This window comes from Macaca mulatta, chromosome 19, assembly GCF_049350105.2.
Source record: "Macaca mulatta isolate MMU2019108-1 chromosome 19, T2T-MMU8v2.0, whole genome shotgun sequence".
NCBI lineage: Eukaryota > Metazoa > Chordata > Mammalia > Primates > Cercopithecidae > Macaca > Macaca mulatta.
In genome coordinates this window covers 65,876,813-65,897,673 of record NC_133424.1, presented here as the reverse complement: position 1 = coordinate 65,897,673, position 20,861 = coordinate 65,876,813, and the positions used below count along the sequence as shown (strand labels likewise).

Sequence of the window (20,861 nt, the reverse complement as noted above, 5' to 3'; positions counted from 1 at the left end):
ATCGAAATCTAGAAGTGCACAGCTGCCTTTCTGCACGTCCTACAAGACAATATGCCTGAGGCGGAGTCTGTAGGACAGATGGACACGGGAAAGGGCTGGAACCAGGAGACATGCGTGCAGACAGGAACTTCCTGTCTACCACTTTCCCGGACAAACAAGTCTAGCAACATAACCTCCATCCTGGAATTGTTCCCCAGGTTATCATGCCTGGATGGCCAGCCATCATCCAGACCAACTCTGTGTGGTATTGAAGCCCTCAAAGTTACTAATTTACAAGGGAAGTTTCTTTGGATCTACCATGCTGCAAAATCTGCTCCTGCCATTTCTGCAGTAATATTGCTTGATCTATGACTATGGAGATTGACAGCGTCTCCTAGCTGCTTACCATGACGGGGCCTGCCTCTGCCTGACCACTCTCCTCACCCAGAGAAACCAGCCTGGTGCAGGTACTTCAAAAATGCCTAGAAGGCTGGGTATGGTGGCTCATGCGTGTAATCCCAGCACTCTGGGAGGTCGAGGCGGGTGGACACCTGATGTCAGGATTTCAAGACCAGCCTGGCCAACGTGGTGAAACCCTGTCTCTACTTAAAAAAATTTTTTTAAACATACAAAAAAAAAAAAAAAAAAAAAATTAGCCAGCGACGTGGCATGAGCCTGTAATCCCAGCTACTTGGGAGGCTGATGCAGGAGAATCGCTTGAACCTGGGGTGCAGACGTTGCAGTGAGCCAAGATCCCACCACTACACTCTAGCCTGGGTGACAGAGTGAGACTCCATCTCAAAAAAATAAAATTTAAAAAGACCAGCCAGGTCAACATAGTGAGACTCCGTCTCTATAAAAAAATAAAAGAGAGAGAGTAGTGGTGTGTTACGTCAAAAAAAAAAAAAGTAATTAAAAAAAGAAAAAGCAGCTGGACGCGGTGGCTCCTGCCTGTAATCCCAACACTTTGGGAGGCTGAGGAAGGTGGCCTGAGATCAGGAGTTCGAGACAAGCCTGGGCAACACGGCAAAACCCTGTCTCTATTTAAAAAAAAAAAAAAAAATTAGCTGGGTGCAGTGGCTTACACCTGTAATCCCAGCACTTTGGGAGGCCGAGGCGGACAGATCATTTGAGGTCAGGAGTTCGAGACCAGCCTGGCCGACATGGCGAAACCCTGTCTCTACTAAAAATACAAAAATTTGCTGGGCGTAGTGGTGGGTGCCTGTAATCCCAGCTACTTGAGAGGCTGAGACAGGAGAATTGCTTGAACCTGGGAGGTGGAGGTTACGGTGAGCCAAGATTGCACCCATTGCACTCCAGCCTGCGCAACAGAGCAAGACTCAGTCTCAAAAAACGAAAACAAAAACAAAAACAAAAAAAATTGTGGTGGCTGGCATCTGTGATCTCAGCCACTCAGGGGGCTGAGGGGAGAGGATCACATGACCCCAGGAGGCAGTGGCTGCAGTGAGCCAAGATTGCACCATTACACTACAGCCTGGGCAACAAAGTGAGAACCTGTCTCCAAAAAAAAAAAAAAAGAGAGAAAGAAAAAGAAGAAAAGAAGATTCCTTCTCCAATGATAGGGTGGAATGGCACAGGGCGTGTATCTTACTGTGAGCCCATGCACTGCCAGATCTCCATCTTGCCGCTGATGGCAAGATGAATGGTGCATGCCAGCACTGACTGGTTTGGACCAATTGCTAGATCTCCTTTGTAAATACCCAACATCCTGCTCTTCTTTGAACTGGGTTACCTTGGTGACTGTACCTATGGTGTGTCCTGAAGGCAGTGACCTTTCACCAATGTCCACCCAGGGCACTCGTGAGGAGAATCTGGGTGGTCTGGAGATGGAAGTTTGGAGAGGATTAAGGGGGGTTGCTGCAGAAGGCAAGGGCAGGTGTGAGGCCACTTTAACAAGATGGAGTTCTAACAAGGAATTCGACCCCCAAAGACAGAGAGAGGAATGACCTAGGAGTCAGAGGAGACCTGACTTCCCATTCTCACTGACACCTGACACCCAGGGAGCTATTGCTTTTCTTTTTTCTTTCTTTCGAGATAGGGTCTTGCTTTGTCACTCAGGCTGGAATGCAGTGGTGCAATCTTGGCTCACTGCAACCTCTGCCTCCCGGGTTCAAGCAATTTTCCCGCCTCAGCTTCCTGAGTAGCTGGGATTACAGGCATGCACCAACATGCCTAGCTGCATAGTTGCCCATAGCCTAGGCAACAAAAAAACAAAAAAAAAACCCTGTTTGTCCTTTTATTTCAATGTTTAATTTATGGAAAACTAGAAAATACCCCTTTAAATTTAGTCAGCATGTTCCCACACAGAGTTTTTTTTGCAAGATTAATTTTTACAAACCTTCCACAACTTGTTCAAACCGTGAGCTTATTCTTATCTAATTTAAAAATCACATAACCTTCTAAACTAGGCAAAAAGTTACATTCTCCTGCCTTTTAAAAATCTTTTACCAAAAACATGTTTCACTCTTCTCACACACTTTCCACGTAAAACTATTTTTTCAGTAGTTTCAATCACATGTTATAACAGTAATGAGCAACTTTTACTTTTGGTGGCTTAAATTTCCTTTCACAGTCCTTTCCCGACTTTCCCAGACCATCTACAACATGCTTTGACTTTCTGACTTGTCCTTAACACCTCCCTTTTGAACCAACCAGTTACTTTACTTTAGAACGACAATTTACCATACAAGATGCTTTCTTATAGACCAAGGAGTCTAACATATACACAAGTCAGTGGCTCACATGAAAGCTGCCATGGTGCAATGAAGGTGAAGGTCAGCATGCGATCCAGCTGAGGTGGGATCCTGTGGCCTCTTCATTCCACGGAGGGTGCACCAACTCACCTGCTGCGCTGGGTAGGTGGAGCACAAGCACCTGTGGTTTTTTTTAATTAAAAAAAAAATCTCTTTTCTTTATAATCTTTGCATAGATAGAGTGCATGGCTAATTCCACATGTTCCCAGGCCTTATCTAGAATCTAATGCTCCAAAGTAGGTAAACTGAACAATTTTCAAAAGCCTAAGAAGCAGTTGATGACCTTAAAGCATTGAACAAACCTAATATCTGACCTGCCTGATTTAGACTAAATGTCTTCATTTTCCCCAATCATCTTTAAAACTTTTTATTTCCCAAAGATTACTAAAGTTATGTGAACTAAAAGGCATTAGTTTTTATTGTTCTTTCAAAATATTTGATTTAGGTATTTGTTTATTTATTTGAGATTACTGGCTTTAGGGTGGAGTCCCTGGACGAACAGGACCAGGAAAGCATGCCATTTCTAGGGCCCAATATAATAAGTGGGCACAGAAGAAAGGCAAAACAGATCTTCAAAAATTAAGGGTCCCGTTTTTATACCAGATCCCAAATCCCAAAAAGAACAGAGCCTTAGATTTCTGAAGGGGAATCTATTGATTTCAAATTCCTGTGGTTCCATGAGGAAAACAGGTTTTTTTTCCAAAATGGCATCTCTGATGCCTCCTGTTTTTCCCAAGGAGTCCCAGGCAGTTAGAATTTGAATATACACATTGCCGGGCACGGTAGCTCACACCTGTAATCCCAGCACTTTGGGAGGCCGAGGCGGGTGGATCAGGTCAGGAGTTCAAGACCAGCCTGGCCAACATGGTGAGACCCTGTCTCTACTAAAAATACAAAAATTAGCTGGGCGTGGTGGCGGGTGCCTGTAATCCCAACAACTCGGGAGGCTGAGACAGGAGAATCACTTGAACCCGGGAGGTGAGGTTGCAGCGAGCCGAGATGGCGCCAATGCACTCCAGCCTGGGTGACAAGCGTGAAACTCCATCTCAAAAAAAAAAAAAAAAAAAAGAATATATACACACACACATATATATGTGTATATATATATTATATTTTTTATTTATATATTATACATATTTATATATATATATTTTTAATGAAAACCACAATTTCGTTATTGGGTGCCACCCATTTTTGCTTAGATTCACATGACTTCCTTAGTGCTAGTTTGCAGATACAGAAATGATCTTGCCAGGGTGCACAAAATATGGAATGCTTCATGAATTTGCATGTCATCCTTGTGCAGGGGCCATGCTAATCTTCTCTGTATCGTTCCAATTTTAATATATGTGCCGCTGAAGCGAGCACTACACTTTTATTTTATTTTTTATCTTTAATTTAATTAAATTAAATTATTATTATTATTATTTTTTGAGACAGAGTCTTGCTCTATCACCCAGGTCGGAGCGCAGTGGCGTAATCTGGGCTCACTGCAAGCTCCGCCTCCTAGGTTCAAGCAATTTTCCTGCCTTCCTGAATAGCTGGGATTACAGGCGTGCGCCAACATGTCCAGCTAATTTTTTTTTTTTTTTTAAGTAGAGACAGTTTTGCCATGCTGCCCAGGCTTGTCTTGAATTCCTGACCTGAAGTGAGGCCTGCCTCAGCCTCCCCAAGTGCTGGGATTATAGGCATGGGCCACGACGCCCGGCCAAATATCCACTTTTAATGTACTTGAGTTTTAACTATAGCGTTTGTTTAAAAAAGTCCTTTCAAATCTTTTATTACCCAACCTTGGCTAGGCCAAACAGCCAATATTTCTGTGTTCTATAATGGAGAGGGAAGAGAATCAACACATGGTAAAGGTCACACCAGAAAGTACTTGTTGAGTAAGCCGGGAATGGAACCTGGCCCGCCTTTGTGAAAAGAGAAAGCACGGCCACATGGTTAGGAGGTTAAGCTTCCAAGGACATGATTGACCAGTTTACTGGGCCATCTTGAACAGGGGCTTATGGGGCCCTAGGCACGCCATTTTATCCCAAGGTACCCCTCTTTGTGACAGAATACAGAAAGACACAAAGCACACCAGATGTATTATAGCTTAAGACCAGCCTCAGAATTCTTTCTTGTATTAATCAAAGCATTATGGGAGATAAACAGTGATTTTTACCGTTCATTTAACCAGTCTGCACAGAGCCAGAGAGGCCAGAGTCTGATTGGTAAGAAATACTTTACCTTTTGCCAGCGTGCCAGGTTTCTGGGTTCCCTTTGCCCAGGTGGCTCTAGTGACCCTGCTTGCCACACTATAGTCCTGAGGGCCAAGCCTGCCGCATCATAGAAGAAATTCTTTTCTGTTTTATGGAACCTCAGGCAAAAACCTCTTAGTTTTGCAAGTTGTCACCCAAGGGGTTGCATGGGGTAAGCCAATTAACATTTTTCATTCTGGCGCCAAAGCAAAATACGTGACAAATCAGACACTGGCCACTCTGTTTAGCAACCAATATTGAACTTGCAAGGCTCAAACTTGCTCCCAGTTGGGCCCTGTCATCTTGAACCCATTTTTAACCAAGGGGGACTTTACTGAGGGGAGGGCCTTTAACCCCATCCCATTCTTTACTCAGGTAAAATGGACCCCATTACTTATCCAAAGTCAGCCAACGGGTGCTGCGGTCTGCTTCCTTTGGATCAAGATAGGAACTAAGCTGAAAGATGAGCAGATTTAACTTTCGGGAGCCCTCATTTTAATTTTTTAATTTGTATTTATTTATTTGTTTTTGAGACGGTCTTTTGCTCTTGTTGCCCGGGCTGGAGTGCAACAGAGCAACGTCAGCTCGCTGCAACCTCAGCCTCCTGGGTTCAACTTCCGCCTCAGCCTCCCAAGCAGCTGGGATTACAGGTGCATGCCACCACACCTGGCTAATTTTTTGTATTTTTAGTAGAGACAGAGTTTCACCATGTTGACCAGGTTGGTCTCAAACGCCTGACCTCAGGTGATCCATCTGCCTTGGCTTTCCAAAGCGCTGGGATTACAGGCGTGAGCCACTGTGCCCAGCCATTTTTATTTTTTGAGAGAGTCTCACTCTGTCACCCAGGCTGGAGTACAGTGGTGCAATCTCCACTCACTGCAACCTCCGCCTCCTGGGTTCAAGCAATTCTGGTGCCTCAGCCTCATAAGTAGCTGGGACTACAGGCGCAAGCTACCACGCCCCACTAATTTTTGTCTTTTTAGTAGAGATGGGTTTCACCATGTTGGCCAGGTTGTTTTCCAACTCCTGAGCTCAGGTGATCCACCCACCTCAGCCTCCCAAAGTGCTGGGATTACAGGCATGAGCCACCACGCTCAGCCAGATTTTGCCATTTCTGTAACTCTTTGCTCCTTCCTGTGCCTAATGTATATGCGGAAGGAACTCAGTTTTTCAGAAATTTAAGGATCCCATTTTTACCTAAAATATTCGCGTTACTCTCAGCTTCCCTTGATTAACTCACCCAGGAATTTTTTTTACTACCTAAGTGCACAAGAAAAATGAAACAAAGGGGTAGAACACAAACATCCCCGTTAATTTTTAAAAGCCAAATTTTACATCTCCTGCAATATTACCATTTGCTACCAAGTTTCTTTCTGACCCAGTCATAGGTAAGAGGGCTCTACCTGGATCCAAGCCAGTTAATTACCAGATCAGATCCGTTCCCGGAACCAGTCCAGTTTCTGTCATAGCTTCCAAATCCAGTTTGGATCAGATATTTGCTCAATGAAACTCGGAGAGCTCAAAACACAAATCTGCGGAGCTCTGAAATCCGAGAGGGAACTTACCCACAATCCCCAGCCACTCCGAGAGGTCAATGGACACAAGAGGGTTCCGCAGGCATCTTGCGTGTTCACTCGGCGCTCCTGAAGGTCCCTAGAAGCTCTACTTTGGACTCCGCTTCTGACACCATCTGTTAAAAGAAAAACTTCAGCAGAATTAAATTTAAAGGGGGCCAGGTACAGTGGCTCACACCTGTAATCCCAGCACTTTGGGAGGCTGAGGTGGGCAGATCACTTGAGGTCAGGAATTCAAGACCAGCCTGGCCAACGTCGTGAAACCCCGTCTCTACTAAAAACAGAAAAAATTAGCCAGGCGTGGTGGTGGGCGCCTGTGATACCAGCTACTCGGAAGGCTGAGACAGGAGAATCACTTGAATCAGGAGGCGGAGGTTGCAATGAGCAGAGATGGTGCCACTGCACTCCAGCCTGGGGGACAGAGTGAGACTCCGTCTCAAAAAAATAAAAATAAAAATAAAAATAAAAATAAAATAAAATAAAATAAATAAAAATAATAAAATAAAATAAAATAAATAAAAATAATAAAATAAAATAAATACAAATAAAATAAAATAAAGTAAAAATAAAGAAATCAAATAAAATAAAATACATAAAATAAATAAATTTAAAGGCATTTAACTGAACAATGAACCACTCGCAAGTCGGGCAGCTCCAAGAGTCACGGCAGATTCAGACGAACTCCAGGGGTGCCTCGTGGTCAGAACAAATTTATGGACAAGAAAAGGAAAGTGACATACAGAAATCGGAAGTGAGGTACAGAAAGAGCTGGATTGGTTACCGCTCAGCGTTTGCCTTATTTGAACACAGTTTGAATGCTCAGCAGCCTGTGAGTGGATGAGTACAGCTGCTGGGCTGCTGGGATTGGCCAACACTCAGTGGCGGTTACAGGCACATGAAACGTAAGTTAGGCAATTTTTTTTTTTTTTTTTTTGATATGGAGTTTCGCTCTTGTTAACCAGGCTAGAGTGTGCAATGGCGCAATCTCGGCTCACCGCAACCTCCGCCTCCCGAGTTCAAGCTATTCTCCTACAGGCATGAGCCACCACGCCCGGCTAATTTTGTATTTTTAGAAGAGACGGGGTTTCTCCATGTTGGTCAGGCTAGTCTCAAAGTCCCAACCTCAGGTGATCCGCGCGCCTCGGCCTCCCAAAGTGCTGGGATTACAGGCGTGAGCCACTGCGCCCGGCCTAACTTAGGTTTTCAATCTTTTGTACCTATTAAGTTAGGTTGCAGCTCATCCACAAGGACTCAAACATAGAATTACGGAGTCCTTCTCAGGCCATATTTAGTTTGCTTTAACACAAAAGTCTCAACAAACAAACAAACACAGGGGTCTCACTATATTGCCCAGGCTGGTCTCTTAACTCCTGGTCTCAAGCGATCTTCCTGCCGCGGCCTCCTACAGTGCTGGAATTGCAAGCCTGAGGCACCATGCCAGGCCTGGCCTACCCTTTTTTATTCCCCCCAAGACAGAGTCCCACTCTGCTGCCCAGGCTGGAGTGCAGCGGCACAATCTCGGCTCACTGCAACCTCCGCCTCCCGGGTTCACCAATTCTCCCACCTCAATCTCCCGAATACCTAGGATTACAGGTGCCCGTCACCACACCCTGCTAAATTTAGTATTTTTCCGTAGAGACGGGGATTCGCCATGTTGACCAGGCTCGTCTCAAACTCCTCACCCCGGGTGATCCACCCACCTCAGCCTCCCAGAGTGCTGGGATTACAGGCGTGAGCCACAGTGCCTGGCCTGGACCCCTCTTAACTGGTGCTCCGATACCAACTACCACGCCCAGCCTGGACCCCTCTTAATGGGTGCCCTGATGCGAACCACCGCTCCTGGCCTGGACCCCTCTTAATGGGTGCTTGGATGCGAACCACCGCGCCCGGCCTAGACCCCTCTTAATGGGTGCTCTGATGCGAACCACCACGCCCGGCCTGGACCCCTCTTAACGAGTGCTCTGATGCGAACCACCGCGCCCGGCCTGGACCCCTCTTAACGAGTGCTCTGATGCGAACCACCGCGCCCGGCCTGGACCCCTCTTAATGGGTGCCGTGATGGGAACCACCGCGCCCGGCCTGGACCCCTCTTAATGGGTGCCCTGATGGGAACCACCGCGCCCGGCCTGGACCCCTCTTAATGGGTGCCCTGATGGGAACCACCGCGCCCGGCCTGGACCCCTCTTAATGGGTGCCCTGATGGGAACCACCGCGCCCGGCCTGGACCCCTCTTAATGGGTGCCCTGATGGGAACCACCGCGCCCGGCCTGGACCCCTCTTAATGGGTGCCCTGATGGGAACCACCGCGCCCGGCCTGGACTCCTCTTAATGGGTGCCCTGATGGGAACCACTGCGCCCGGCCTGGGCCCCTCTTAATGGGTGCTCTAAAGCCGCGGTTTCCCAAGGTCTAGCAGGCCAGATGGGCCCTGGACTTTCTGGTTGGATGAAGGGCTGTGACTGCAGAGCTTTCGGGGGATGGGGTGCGGGGGAGGTGGCGATACTTCCAGGCAGCGGGCGAAAGGGAAACCCGTTAGCTAGGGGCCCATGGCCCGGGGGACATCATGGGATATACATACCGACCTGCCGCGTTGGCACCGGAAGATTGTCGCAGGGCGGGACAGCAGAACTTTGAAGTTGGAATAGAGACGGCAGAAAAAATCAAAATTGTGCCGTATTCCAATTAAACAAGTTCTGATCCCTCAAAAGGGAACCAAGATATTGGTTCCAGGTGGCAAAGAAAGGTGTCGCCGAGTCCGGGGTAGATGGACCCGGAGTCGAGCGCCAGCGCCTCGTGGCGCACGGAAACTCCTGTGGGACGTGCAGCCGGCGCGCAGTTCTAGAGTCCTCCGTCCAGGGCGTGGCGGCGTCGAAGGGGTGTGGAAATGCCGGCGGCGGAAGCAGGGGTCAGGCAAGAGGGCGTGGAATGCGCCGGGGGGGCTTCAGAGGGCATGGGGGATGTGCAAGCTGCCGCGTCCCAGGCAGGCGGCAGGAAGCAAGCCTGGCATCGGGGTATGGTGGAGGGAGGAGGCCGCGGCGGGGGCTTTGCAGGTAAAGAGGCCAGCCTTGCAGGGGTTAGGGACGTGGAGGGGTGTGGAGACCCCGAGAGCACACCTAGCGCTGCAGGTGAGGAGATCCACGCCCAGAGTGTCCCAGGTGAGAAGGTGGGCGAATGTACCCGCTTGGGGGGCAGTGGAGACAAGAAGAGGGACCGGGTCACGGGCATAGGGCAGAGGAGATGCTCGAAGCGCCTTGTTCCGCAAGAATCAACACACATAGAGAGATCGCAGGCAGGCAAAGCCGCCAGTGTGACTGATGTCTCAGGTTTGGAGACTGGAGAGGAGACTGGTTCCTGCTCTGGCTCTCCAGTTTATCGTTTTGTTTTGTTTTCTTGAGGCACGGTCTGGCTCTGTCGCTCAGGCTGGAGTGCTGTGTCTCCATCTCAGCTCACTGCAGTCTTAACCTTTCAGGCTCAAGTGATTTTCCTGCCTCAACTTCCTGAATAGCAGGGACTACAGACACGTGCCACCACACCTGGCGAATTTTTGTAGTCAGGGATCTCACCATGTTGCCCAGGGTGGTCTGGAACTCTTGAGTTCAAGTGATCTGCCTGCCTTGGCCTCTCAAAGTGCTAGGATTACAGGCGTGAGCCACTGCACATGGCCTAGCTCTTAAATTCTTGAACCAAATCTGGGAAGAGAGAAAATGTGAGAGGCTAGGCACAGTGGCTCTTACCTGTAATCCCAACACTTTGGGAGACCAATGTGAACGGATCACTTGAGGCCAGGAGTTTGAGACCAGCCTAGCCAATGTGGCAAAACCCCATCTCTACCAAAAACACAAAAATTAGGGCCAGGCACTGTGGCTCACACCTGTAATCCCAACACTTTGGGAGGCTGAGGCGGGTGGATCACGAGGTCAAGAGATTGAGACCATCCTGGCCAACATGGTGAAACCCCGTTTCTACTAAAAATACAAAAATTATCTGGGCGTGGTGGTAGGCGCCTGTAGTCCCAGCTACTTGAGAGACTGAGGCAGGAAAATCTCTTGAACCTGGGAGGCAGAGGTTACAGTGAGCCAGTGAGCTGAGATCATGCCACTACACTCCAGCCTGACACAGAGTGAGACTCCGTCTCAAAAAAAAAAAAAAAAAAAAAATTAGCCAGGCATGGTGGTGTATGCCTACAGTCCCAGCTACTCGGGAGACTGAGGCAGGAGAATCACTTGAACCTGGGAGACAGAGGTTGCAGTAGGCTGAGATCACACCACTGCACTCCAGCCTAGGCAACAGAGCGAGACTCCATCTCAAAAAAAAAAAGTGAATCAGGGTGCTTGAAATGGGATAGGGTTCCTTAGGAGAGGCCACATTTTCCCCAGGACAGACGCTCCCTTACCAAGAATAGCATACCCATCTGTTTTCTCTATACCCAGTTAGCGGACCAGTCCCCAACTCCCACCTGCGCTTGTGTTACAGGAAGGAGGGCTGGAAAGGGATGGAACAATGGGTTAGTAAAAATGCCATCAGGGCATAGGAACACCCTAGCGTGGTTGGGGAACATATGGAAAATCAGAGCTCTCTTTCCTGTAAGAGGCTCTCTGGTAAGGAAAATTGCTTTTGCTTTGATCTTTGCAAAGATGCTGACTTATTTACTAGTGGGAATTGACTGACCTAGGGACCTTTGGGGTTTTTTTGGAGGTTTGCGGAAATATAAATGAGAATAAAAATCTGGGACTGGGAGCAGTGGCTTCCGCCTGTAATCCCAGCACTTGGGAGACCGAGTTGGCAGATGGCTTGAGGCCAGTAGTTGGAGACCAGCCTGGGCAACACAGTGACACTCCATCTCTACCAAAAATACAAAAATTAGTTGGGTGCAGGGGTGCACGCCTGTAGTCCCAGCACTTTGGGAGGCTGAGGTGGGAGGATTGCTTGAGCCCAGGAGGGTGAAGCTGCAGTGAGCTGTGATCGTGCGACTGCACTCCAGCCTGGGCGATAAAATGAGATCCCATCTCAAGAAAAAAAAAAACAAAAGAGCTGGATAGAACAGCCTCAGCAGACCTTAATAACATGGTTATATAGAACAAGTTCTAAAGATAGTTCCTTACATTTTGAATTTGTTAGGTATTGAGTTGTACTGAACGTTAATTATCCTAGCTAGTTTTAGGTCAAAGAGGTTCTGGTCTGGCACTGCAAGTGAAGCAACAGATGAAGAAAACTGAGTTGGAGCCACACAAAATTCACGGTCTGCCTTGCCTTTTTCTTGGGACTTGGGACTGGGGCACCCCAATTCCAGACACTGACACTGTGCATTGCACAGCTAAATGTTGTTTGTTCCAGGGCATGTCCAGGACCAATCGATCTAGCCTCAGTTTTCCTACAATTCAAATTTAAAAAATGAGCCTGGCCATGATGGGCTCACGCCTGTAATACCACCATTTGCTTTGAGACCAGCCTGGAGAACATGGCAAAACCCTGTTTCTACAAAAAATACAAAAATTAGGATTGGTGGCTCGTGCCTGTAATCCCAGCTACTGAGGAGGCTAAAGCGAAAGGATCATTTGAGCGTAGGAGGTGGAGGTTGCAGCGAGCCAAGATCCTCACGCCATTGCACTCCAGCCTGGGTGAAAGAGGAATATTATTTTAAAAAAAAGAAAGGGCCGGGCATGGTGGCTCACGCCTGTAATCCCAGGACTTTGGGAGGCAGAGGCAGGTGGATCACCTGAGGTCAGGAGTTCGACACTAGCCTAGCCAACATGGTGAAACCTCATCTCTACTAAAACTACAAAAAATTAGCTGGGTGTGGTGGGGAGCTCCTATAATCCTGGCTATTCCGGAGGCTGAGGCAGGAGAATTGCTTGAACCCGGGAGGTGGAGGTTGCAATGAGCAGAGATTGTGCCATTGTACTCCAGCCTGGGCGACAAGAGTGAAACTGTCTCAAAAAAAAAAAAAAGAAAAAGGAAGGGAGGGAGGAAAAGTGTAGTAGCGGGCATTTTTTTAAAAATTGATATTTATTTATTTATTTATTGGAGATAGAGTCTTGCTGTGTCACCCAGGCTGGAGTGCAATGATGTGATCTCGGCTCACTGCAACTTCCTCCTCCCAGGTTCAAGCAATTCTCCTGCCTCAGCCTCCCAAGTAGCTGGGATTACAGACACCCGCCACCCCACACCCAGCTAATTATTTTGTATTTTTAGTAGAGATGCGGTTGCGCCATGTTGGCCGGGCTGATCTCAAACTCCTGACCTCAGGTGATCCACCTGCCTCGGCGTCCCAAAGTGCTGGGATTACAGGTGTGAGCCACAGCACCTGACCTAATTTTTTTTTTTAGACTGGATCTTGCTCTATTGCCCAGGCTGGAGTGCAGTGTCATGATCTTGGCTCACTACAGCTGCCAACTCCTGGAGTGAAACCATTCTCCTACCCCAGCCTCCCGAGTAGCTGCGCATACAGGTGCGTGCCCCCACACCCGGCTAATATTTGTAATTTGGTACAGATGGGGGTCTCACCATGTTGCCCCAGCTGGTGTAGGACTCCTGAGCTCAAGTGATCCGCTTGCCTCAGCCTCCCAAAGTACTGGGATTACAGGCATGCTTCACTGCACCTGGCTGGGCCTGTAATTTTAAAAGGGTTATAGAAACAGAGAATGAGGAGGTTGACATATAGCAGGGAGGGTGGGATGCTTGGAAGTGGGGGACCCAAGGAGTAAGGAATGTGTTGTGGGGGAGGGGGAGAAGCAGGAGGCAGGGAGGGTGTTGAGGTCAAGGTGAAGGTTGCTTTTGGCTCTCTGAAGGTTGGCTGAAAAGAACTGATAGGAGGCAGATTAGCAGGAGAAAAGACTTACAAATGTATTTAACCTGAGCATGGGGAGAGCCACAGTGATCACCCACCCCCTAAGGGGTTCAGAAGCTTATATGTTCTCCTGGCAAACTGATTATGGGAGGGGGCTAGAGGAATTCCGTTGAGGGCAATCAAGGATTACTAGAGAGCATGAATGGGTCCTGGAAATCGTTCTCATTGACAGTGATGGGATCTGTTCAGGTGTGGTTATATTCTTTGTCTCGCAGGGAGGAGAAGAAAAGACAATTATTCCCCTTAGCAGGTCTGGCTCTTACACAGATAAAGGCCTGTGCTTTGGGAGAGATGATGTGGGGAGGTCAGAGACCTTGAGGCTCATTTATTTATTTATTTATTATTTTTTGAGATGGAGTCTCGCTCTGTTACCCAGGCTGGAGTGCAGTGGTGTGATCTCGGCTCACTGCAACCTCCGCCTCCCAGATTCTTCTGCCTCAGCCTCCCGAGTAGCTGGGATTATAGGCGTGTGTCACAACGCCCGACTAATTTTCTTTTTCTGTATTTTTAGTAGAGACAGAGTTTTGCATGTTGGTCAGTCTGGCCTCAAACTCCTGACCTCGAGTGATCTGCCTGCCTCGGCCTCCCAAAGTGCTGGGATTACAGGCATGAGCCACCGCGCCCCGCCCTTGAAGCTCCTTTAACGTGCTATATTTAGGGGTATCAGTTTCTGAGCCCCAACAAGGGGGAGAGGGTCATGAAGAGGGAGGACTCTAGAAGAGGGACAGGTCAAGGACTAGGAGGATGAAAGTAGGAAGACCAGACCAGGCACAGTGGCTCATGCCCATGATCCCAGCATTTTGGGCAGCCAAGGCAGGAGAATTGCTTGAGGCCAGGTGTTGGAGACCACCCTGGACAACATAGGGAGACTCCGCCTCTACAAATAATAAAAAATTAGCGGGGCATGGTGGTACATGCCTGTGGTCCCAGCTACTCTGGAGGGTGAGGTGGGAGACCGCTCAGAGGGGCTGCGTTGTCGAGGCTGCAGTGAGCTGTGATCGTGCCACTGCATTCCAGCCTGGGTGACAGAGCAAGACCAGTCTCAAAAAATAAAAATAAAAATTAGCCGTGCATGGTGGCATGTGCCTGTTGGTCCTAGCTACTTCGAAGGGTGAGGTGGGAGGATCACCTGAGCCTGGGGAAATTTATCTAGGCTGCACTGAGCTATGACTGCATCTTGGCATTTCAGCCTGGGTGACACAGGAAGACCCTGTCGAAAGAAAAGAAAAGAGGAGGAGGAGGAGGAAGAGGGAGGGAGGGAAGGAAGGAAGGAAGGGAAAGAAAAGAAAGAAAGAGAAAGGACGGAAGGAAGGAAGGAAGGAAGGAAGGAAGGAAGGAAGAAAGGGAGGGAGGGAGGGAGGGAGAGAGAGAGAGAAAGAAAGTGGAGGTTGCAGTGAGCAGAGATTGTGCCAAAAGAAAGAAAGAAGAGAGACAGAAAGAAAGAAACGAAAAGAGAAAGAGAGAGAGACAGAAAGAAAGAGAAAGAGAAAGAAAGAAAAAAAAAGGAGAAGGGAAGGAAAAAGAAGGGAAGGAAAGGACAGGAAAAAAGAAAGGAAAGGAAAGGAATACATGATAGACTGTGCTTGACGGTGAGGTATTGTTCCTCACAGGAGGGCATTAGCTGCGGGGGGCTGCCCACAGACCCTCACCCAAACAACGGCCGAATAAAACGTACACTGACACACAGATATTCTGCTTTGCCAGTTCAGCTGAGTGTCAGTGTAAGAGAATGTTTAAAATATTTACTCTGTGGCTTTTTTTTTAACACGTTGCTGACCCTGGAGGTTAAACTTCGAACCCCACCATGAAGTCTCTAGAGCAGTCACGCGAAAAGTACCCAGTCTTTCAGGGAGGTTTGAAGGATTGGGTTCCTGGCAAAGAAGGGGGCTGAGCCAGGGCAGCTTATACTCACGGGAAGAATTCAAGGACTTGGATGCTAAATCCACCCTGGTGTCCATAGGATCGAAGGTGTTCATGGCATCACCGCGATGGGCGTCCATAGACAAGGCAGGTGGAGGTTTTAGCAACTGCGGAGGCCACAACAGTGGCCTGTAGAACAAAGGGACATTGTGGCTCATTCTTTTATTTCTTATTTTTTATTTATTTATTTATTTATTTTTGAGACACAGTTTCACTCTGTCCCCAGGCTGGAGTGCAGTGGCGCGATCTCGGCTCACTGCAACCTCCGCCTTCTGAGTTCAAGCGATTCTCCTCACTCAGTAGCCTCCCGAGTAGCTGGGATTACACGCGCCTGCCACCACACGTGGCCAATTTTTGTATTGTTAGTAAAGACGGGGGTTTCACCATGTTGGCCAGGCTGGTCTTAAACTCCTGACCCCAAGTGATCTGCCCACCTCGGCCTCCCAAAGTGCTGGGATTACAGGCGTGAGCCACCGCGCCCGGCCTTGGGAGACTGAGGTGGGAGAATCGCTTGAACCCAAGTGGTAGAGGTTACAGTGAGCCGAGATCGCACCACTGCACTCCAGCCTGGGAGACCAGAGTGAAACCCTGTCTCAAAAACCAAAACCAAAACAAAAAAAAACATAAACTAATGATTCCTTCTAGGGAGATACAGATGACAGATGACATCGGAGAGCACATTTTATAAGAACACGTAACAACAGAGTGAGAAAAGCCCCACCGCAGGGGAATTACCCTCCTGATCCATTCATCAGGTGAGGAAGTCGGGACCAGGAACAGTGGGGACCCAAGGGGTGGCTTCAGTCAATGGTTTGCCCAAGAAGGAGGCTGGGTGCAGGGCCAGCGCTGGCGTCTCTACATATTCATACCCCCTGGACTGGGGATTCACACTCAGCCCCCCAGACTGTGGGTCACAGACTCACACCCTAGCTGGCTGGGTGCGGCCCTCGGGTACGGCCCTCAGCCTTTCCCCTCCTGTTTCCTCTGGGAACTTTCTCTGGAAACTTCTCCTCTCTCTCTCTCTTTTTTTTTTTTTTTTGGTAGAGGTGAGAGTCTTACCACGTTGGCCAGGCTGGTCTCCAACACCTGGGCTCAAGAGATCCTCCTGCCTTGGACTCCCAAAGTGCTGGGATTACGGGCAAGAGCCACTGCGCCCGGCCGGACTCTCTTTTTCATCTTCCCTGAGAAGTCTTGAGTCTCCGGACGGCTCAGGGTTTGATTGTACCTCCTGGGTTTTGAACTTTGTTAAATGCAACCCCAGGGAAAAATCAGGCCCACACCTGGGAACCATGCCCCTGTCTGGTCTCGGAGTTTGGGTTTTAACAGCTCCCAGGTGATTCTTATTATTCTTACAGTGGGGAAATACTGGGCTAGAAGGTGATGAGAGGGAGGAAGACAGGATTTGATGTGAGGCCCTTCTCCAACGATGCTAGGAAGTGGTTCTTTTTTTTATCGAGATAGAGTCTCATTCTGTTGCCCAGGATGGAGTGCAATGGTGCAGTCTCGGCTCAGTACAACCTCCACCTCCCAGGTTCAAGTGATTCTCTTGCCTCAGCCTCCCGAGTAGCTGGGATTACAGGCACACACCATCACTCCCAGCTAATTTTTGTATTTTCAGTAGAGACGGGCATTTGTTTCACCATGTTGGCCAGGCTGGTCTCGAACTCCTGACCTCAGGCGATCCGCCCGCCTCGGCCCCCCAAAGTGCTGGGATTACAGGTGTGAGCCGCTGCGCCCAGACTCTGTCTCTTTCCCACTGTCTCCATCTTGTGTCTCCCTTCCCTCTCCCTTCCTGTCTCCCTCTCTCACTTTCCTCTCCTCCCATTTCTCTTCCTACCTCCTTCCCTTCTGTTTCTCTCTCTCTCTTCCAAAAATGTATTTTGAAAATATACTTGGTGACAGGCACTGTGATGGGAACTGCGACACAGTGGGGGAATGACTGGGGTCCCTGCACACATTAAAGAGTGAGGTTCCATGGCTGGGCGCAGTGGCTCACGCCTGTAATCCCAGCACTTTGGGAGGCCAAAGTGGGTAGATCATTTGAGGTTAGGAGTTCGAGACCAGCCTCGGCAATATGGTGAAACCCCATCTCTACAAAAAAACAAAAACAAAAACAAAAAATTAGCCAGGTGTGGTGGTGCATGCCTGTAATCTCAGCTACTCAGGAGGCTGAGGTGTGAGAATCGCTTGAACCCGGAAGGCGGAGGTTGCAGTGAGCCAAGATCACGGCACTACATTCCAGCCTGGGAGAGAGAGTTCTACTCCACCTCAGAAAAAAAAAAAAAAAAAAAAAAAAAAAGAAAAGAAAAGGAAGAAAGCTTTATAGCAGAAAAAAACCCAAGGCTTCAGATATGTCCTGATCAAAGGCGCTGGGAGGCTGCCAGGGAGCAAACCAGAAGTAGGATCCTGTGGGATTGTTTAGGCAAACATTGGCTTTCTCTGGTTGGTCCTAATTGAAATCAAGGTTGAGGGGTGGGCACAAAAATTAGGGAAGCTATGAGTGATGGATCAAGCCCTGGCCATTTGGGTCTGATTGCTGTAGAAATTGTGACTTGGTTTCCTGGACTGGTGGTTGTAGAAATTTTGGGGTCATGGTTCTTTTTTAATTAATTGTAGAGGCCGGGCTTGGTGGCTCAAGCCTGTAATTCCAGCACTTGGGGAGGCTGAAGCAGGTGGATCACCTGAGGTCAGGAGTTTGAGACCAGCCTGGCCAACATGATGAAACCCCATCTCTACTAAAAATACAAAAATTAGCCTGGTGTGATGGTGCGTACCTGTAGTCCCAGCTACTTGGGAGGCTGAGGCAGGAAAATCACTTGAACCCAGGAGGTGGAGGTTGCAGCGAGCCGAGATCACACCACTGTACTCCAGCCTGGGTGACAAAGCGAGACTCCCTCTCAAAAGAAAAAATAAATAAATAAATTAGTTGTAGAGATGGGTCTTACTATGTTGCCCAGGCTGGTCTCAAACTCCTGGGTTCAGGCGATCCTCCTGCCTATGCCTCCCAAAGTGCTGGGATTACAGGCATGCGCCAATGCACTCGGCCAGGGCCCTATTTTCCTAGATGATCTGGCCACTGGCCTTCATATATTCAATCTTTCAGGCTATTTCAGGTTTTCTCCACCTGGAGCAGTTGACATGTTGGGATAGATAATTCTTTGTTGCGGGGGAGAGCCTGTGTGTTGAAGGATGTTTCATACTATCCATACTCTTAACCTCCTAGATACCGGAGACATCCCCTTGAGTCCTGATAACCAAACGTTTTCCGCACACATGGCCAAATGTCAGCTGTTGACCCAAATCAACCCTGGTTGAGAACCACTGGGTTATACCAAGGAATTCTGTTTTTGTTATTATTTTTTGAGACAGGGTCTCCCATTGTTGCCCAGGCTGGAGTACAGTGGCGTGATCTCTGCTCACTGCAACCTCCACCTCCCAGGCTCAAGTGATCCTCCTGCCTCAGCCTTCCAAGTAGCTGAGACTACAGGCGCGAGCCACCACGCCTGACTAATTTTTGTGTTTTTGTAGGGACAGGGTTTTGCCATGTGGCCTAGGCTGGTCTTGAACTCCTGAGCTGAAGTGATCAACCTACCTCAGTCTCCCAAAGTGCTTGGATTACAGGCGTGAGCCACCGTGCCCGGCCTGTTTTTGTTATTCATTTAATAATTTTTCTCAATAATGTTTAATACAGGGTCTCGCTCTGTCACCCAGGCTGGAATCACAGCTCACTGCGGCCTCCACCTCCTGGGCCTGAGCAATCCTCCCGCCTCCCCCTCCACCTCCGGAATCCCCTAGGATTACAGGTGTGGGCCGCCGAGCCGGCATGCTGTTATTAAGATTGTTTTTAACATTTCTCCTGAGCCCCAACCCACCAAATATTCCCCTCTGGCTAAGCAATGGCTGCCACCCATTTATCTATTGCAGCTTTGTCCTCTCTCTAGTCAGCCGTCCTGTAGATAAGATGTATTGAGATACTTATTCATAGAATCTGCCGCTGGCACCACCCAATCCAGAAGTTTCTCTTCCTTTGACTCTGCCTGATATTGCTCAACTCCAAATCCTACAGTAGGTTTTTTTTTTTTTAAGATGGAGTTTCTCTCTTGTTGCCCAGGCTTGGAGTGCAGTGGCACAATCTCAGCTCACCACAACCTCCCCGTCCCAGATTCAAGCGATTCTCCTGTCTCAGCCTCCCCAGTAGCTGGGATTACAGGCATGTGCCACCATGCCCGGCTAATTTTGTATTTTTAATAGAAATGGGGTTTCTCCGTGTTGGTCAGGCTGGTCTGGAACTCCCAACCTCAGGTGATCCGCCCACCTCTGCCTCCCAAAGTGTTGGGATTACAGGCGTGAGCCACCACGCCCGGCCAGTAGGTTCTTTCTAACACACTCATGTTTATTTTATGTTTAAATGTCAATCTATTTATTTATTTTGAGACCGGTATAGGAGACTGGCTAACTTTTATGTGTTTAGAGACGAGGTTTTACCACGTTGGCCAGGCTGGTCTCAAACTCCTGGGCTCAAGCCATTCTGCCTGCTTCAGCCTCCCAAAGTGCTGGGACAACAGATGTGAGGAACATTGGCAGAGGACCGAGGTTCAAGGGGATGGAGATTCTCTGGTGGTTGTGAAATCTCATGGGAGTACAGCCAGGGAGGTTTAGGACAGCTTGCTTTTTCTGAGAATTTTCTAGGAACTTGAGATGTTTAGGAATCTTGGGGTTGGAATCCAACTGACTCAACTCTCAGGGAGGGAACGCTTCAGGTTCTCCACAGGGTGTTTTTGTGTTGCCAACCTCCAGGACTTGAGGAAGAAGGGTTTGTGTTGATTCAAAAGGCTAGGTGGACCTGAACTATCTGCCTAGGCAGTTTGAATTTTAAGTACATTTTCTGGTCTTCCAAATATTCCAGCTGGTCCTCTGTGCTTTCTATTTTTATTTAGTTTTTTTTTTAACTTTTTTTTTTTTTGAGATAGAGTCTTGCCTGTCGCCCAGGCTAGAGTGCGGTGGCACGATCCCCTCGGCTCACTGCAACCTCCGCCTCCCAAGTTCACGCCATCCTCCTGCCTCAGCCTCCCGAGTAGCTGGGATTACAGGCGCCCACCACCACTCCCAGCTACTTTTAGTACTTTTAGTAGAGATGGGCTTCGCCATGTTGGCCAGGCTGGTCCCAAACTCCTGACCTCAGGTGATCCACCTGCCTTGGCCTCCCAAAGTGCTGGGATTAGAGGTGTGAGTCACTGCAGCCTGCCAGGATAAGGCATATGAGGAGGGGCCCGGCACGTTCATGCCCTCCCCAGATATGCCACCCTCCAGGTACATCCCCATGCTTAGCTGTCAGGGACCTCTTCAAACCCTGCCCTCCTGCGTTTTGATGGATGATTCCTTACCCAGACATGACTGATGAAACCATTGGCCAGTAGTGATCCTACTGGAGGAAGCCTCACCCTCAGCTTCCTTCCCCTCCCAGAAGTTTGTCCTCTAATCCTACTGGGGTCTTTCCAGAGACCAGTCCCCATCCTAAAGCTATCG

The 20,861-nt window shown here is 48.7% G+C and overlaps 1 protein-coding gene and 1 non-coding gene across 2 annotated transcripts in view; both read right to left on the bottom strand.

Moving 5' to 3' along the window:
* Positions 1–4,014: 4,014 nt before the first annotated feature.
* Positions 4,015–4,121, bottom strand: LOC114674231 (U6 spliceosomal RNA). The gene has a single exon (XR_003725248.1). It is a non-coding gene; the product is annotated as a U6 spliceosomal RNA (small nuclear RNA).
* A 6,522-nt stretch (positions 4,122–10,643) lies between these two features.
* The window catches only part of LOC720477 (oligosaccharyltransferase complex subunit OSTC-like), a 31,397-nt gene continuing 21,179 nt past the window's right edge, over positions 10,644–20,861 (bottom strand). Inside the window, exons 2-3 of the mRNA XM_077981738.1 lie at positions 12,878–12,907; positions 10,644–10,871 (exon numbers count right to left, since the gene is read on the bottom strand). Of these exons, the coding sequence (XP_077837864.1) occupies positions 10,667–10,871; positions 12,878–12,907 (235 nt within the window). The 3' untranslated portion in view covers positions 10,644–10,666. The remainder of the gene's footprint in view (positions 10,872–12,877; positions 12,908–20,861) is intronic.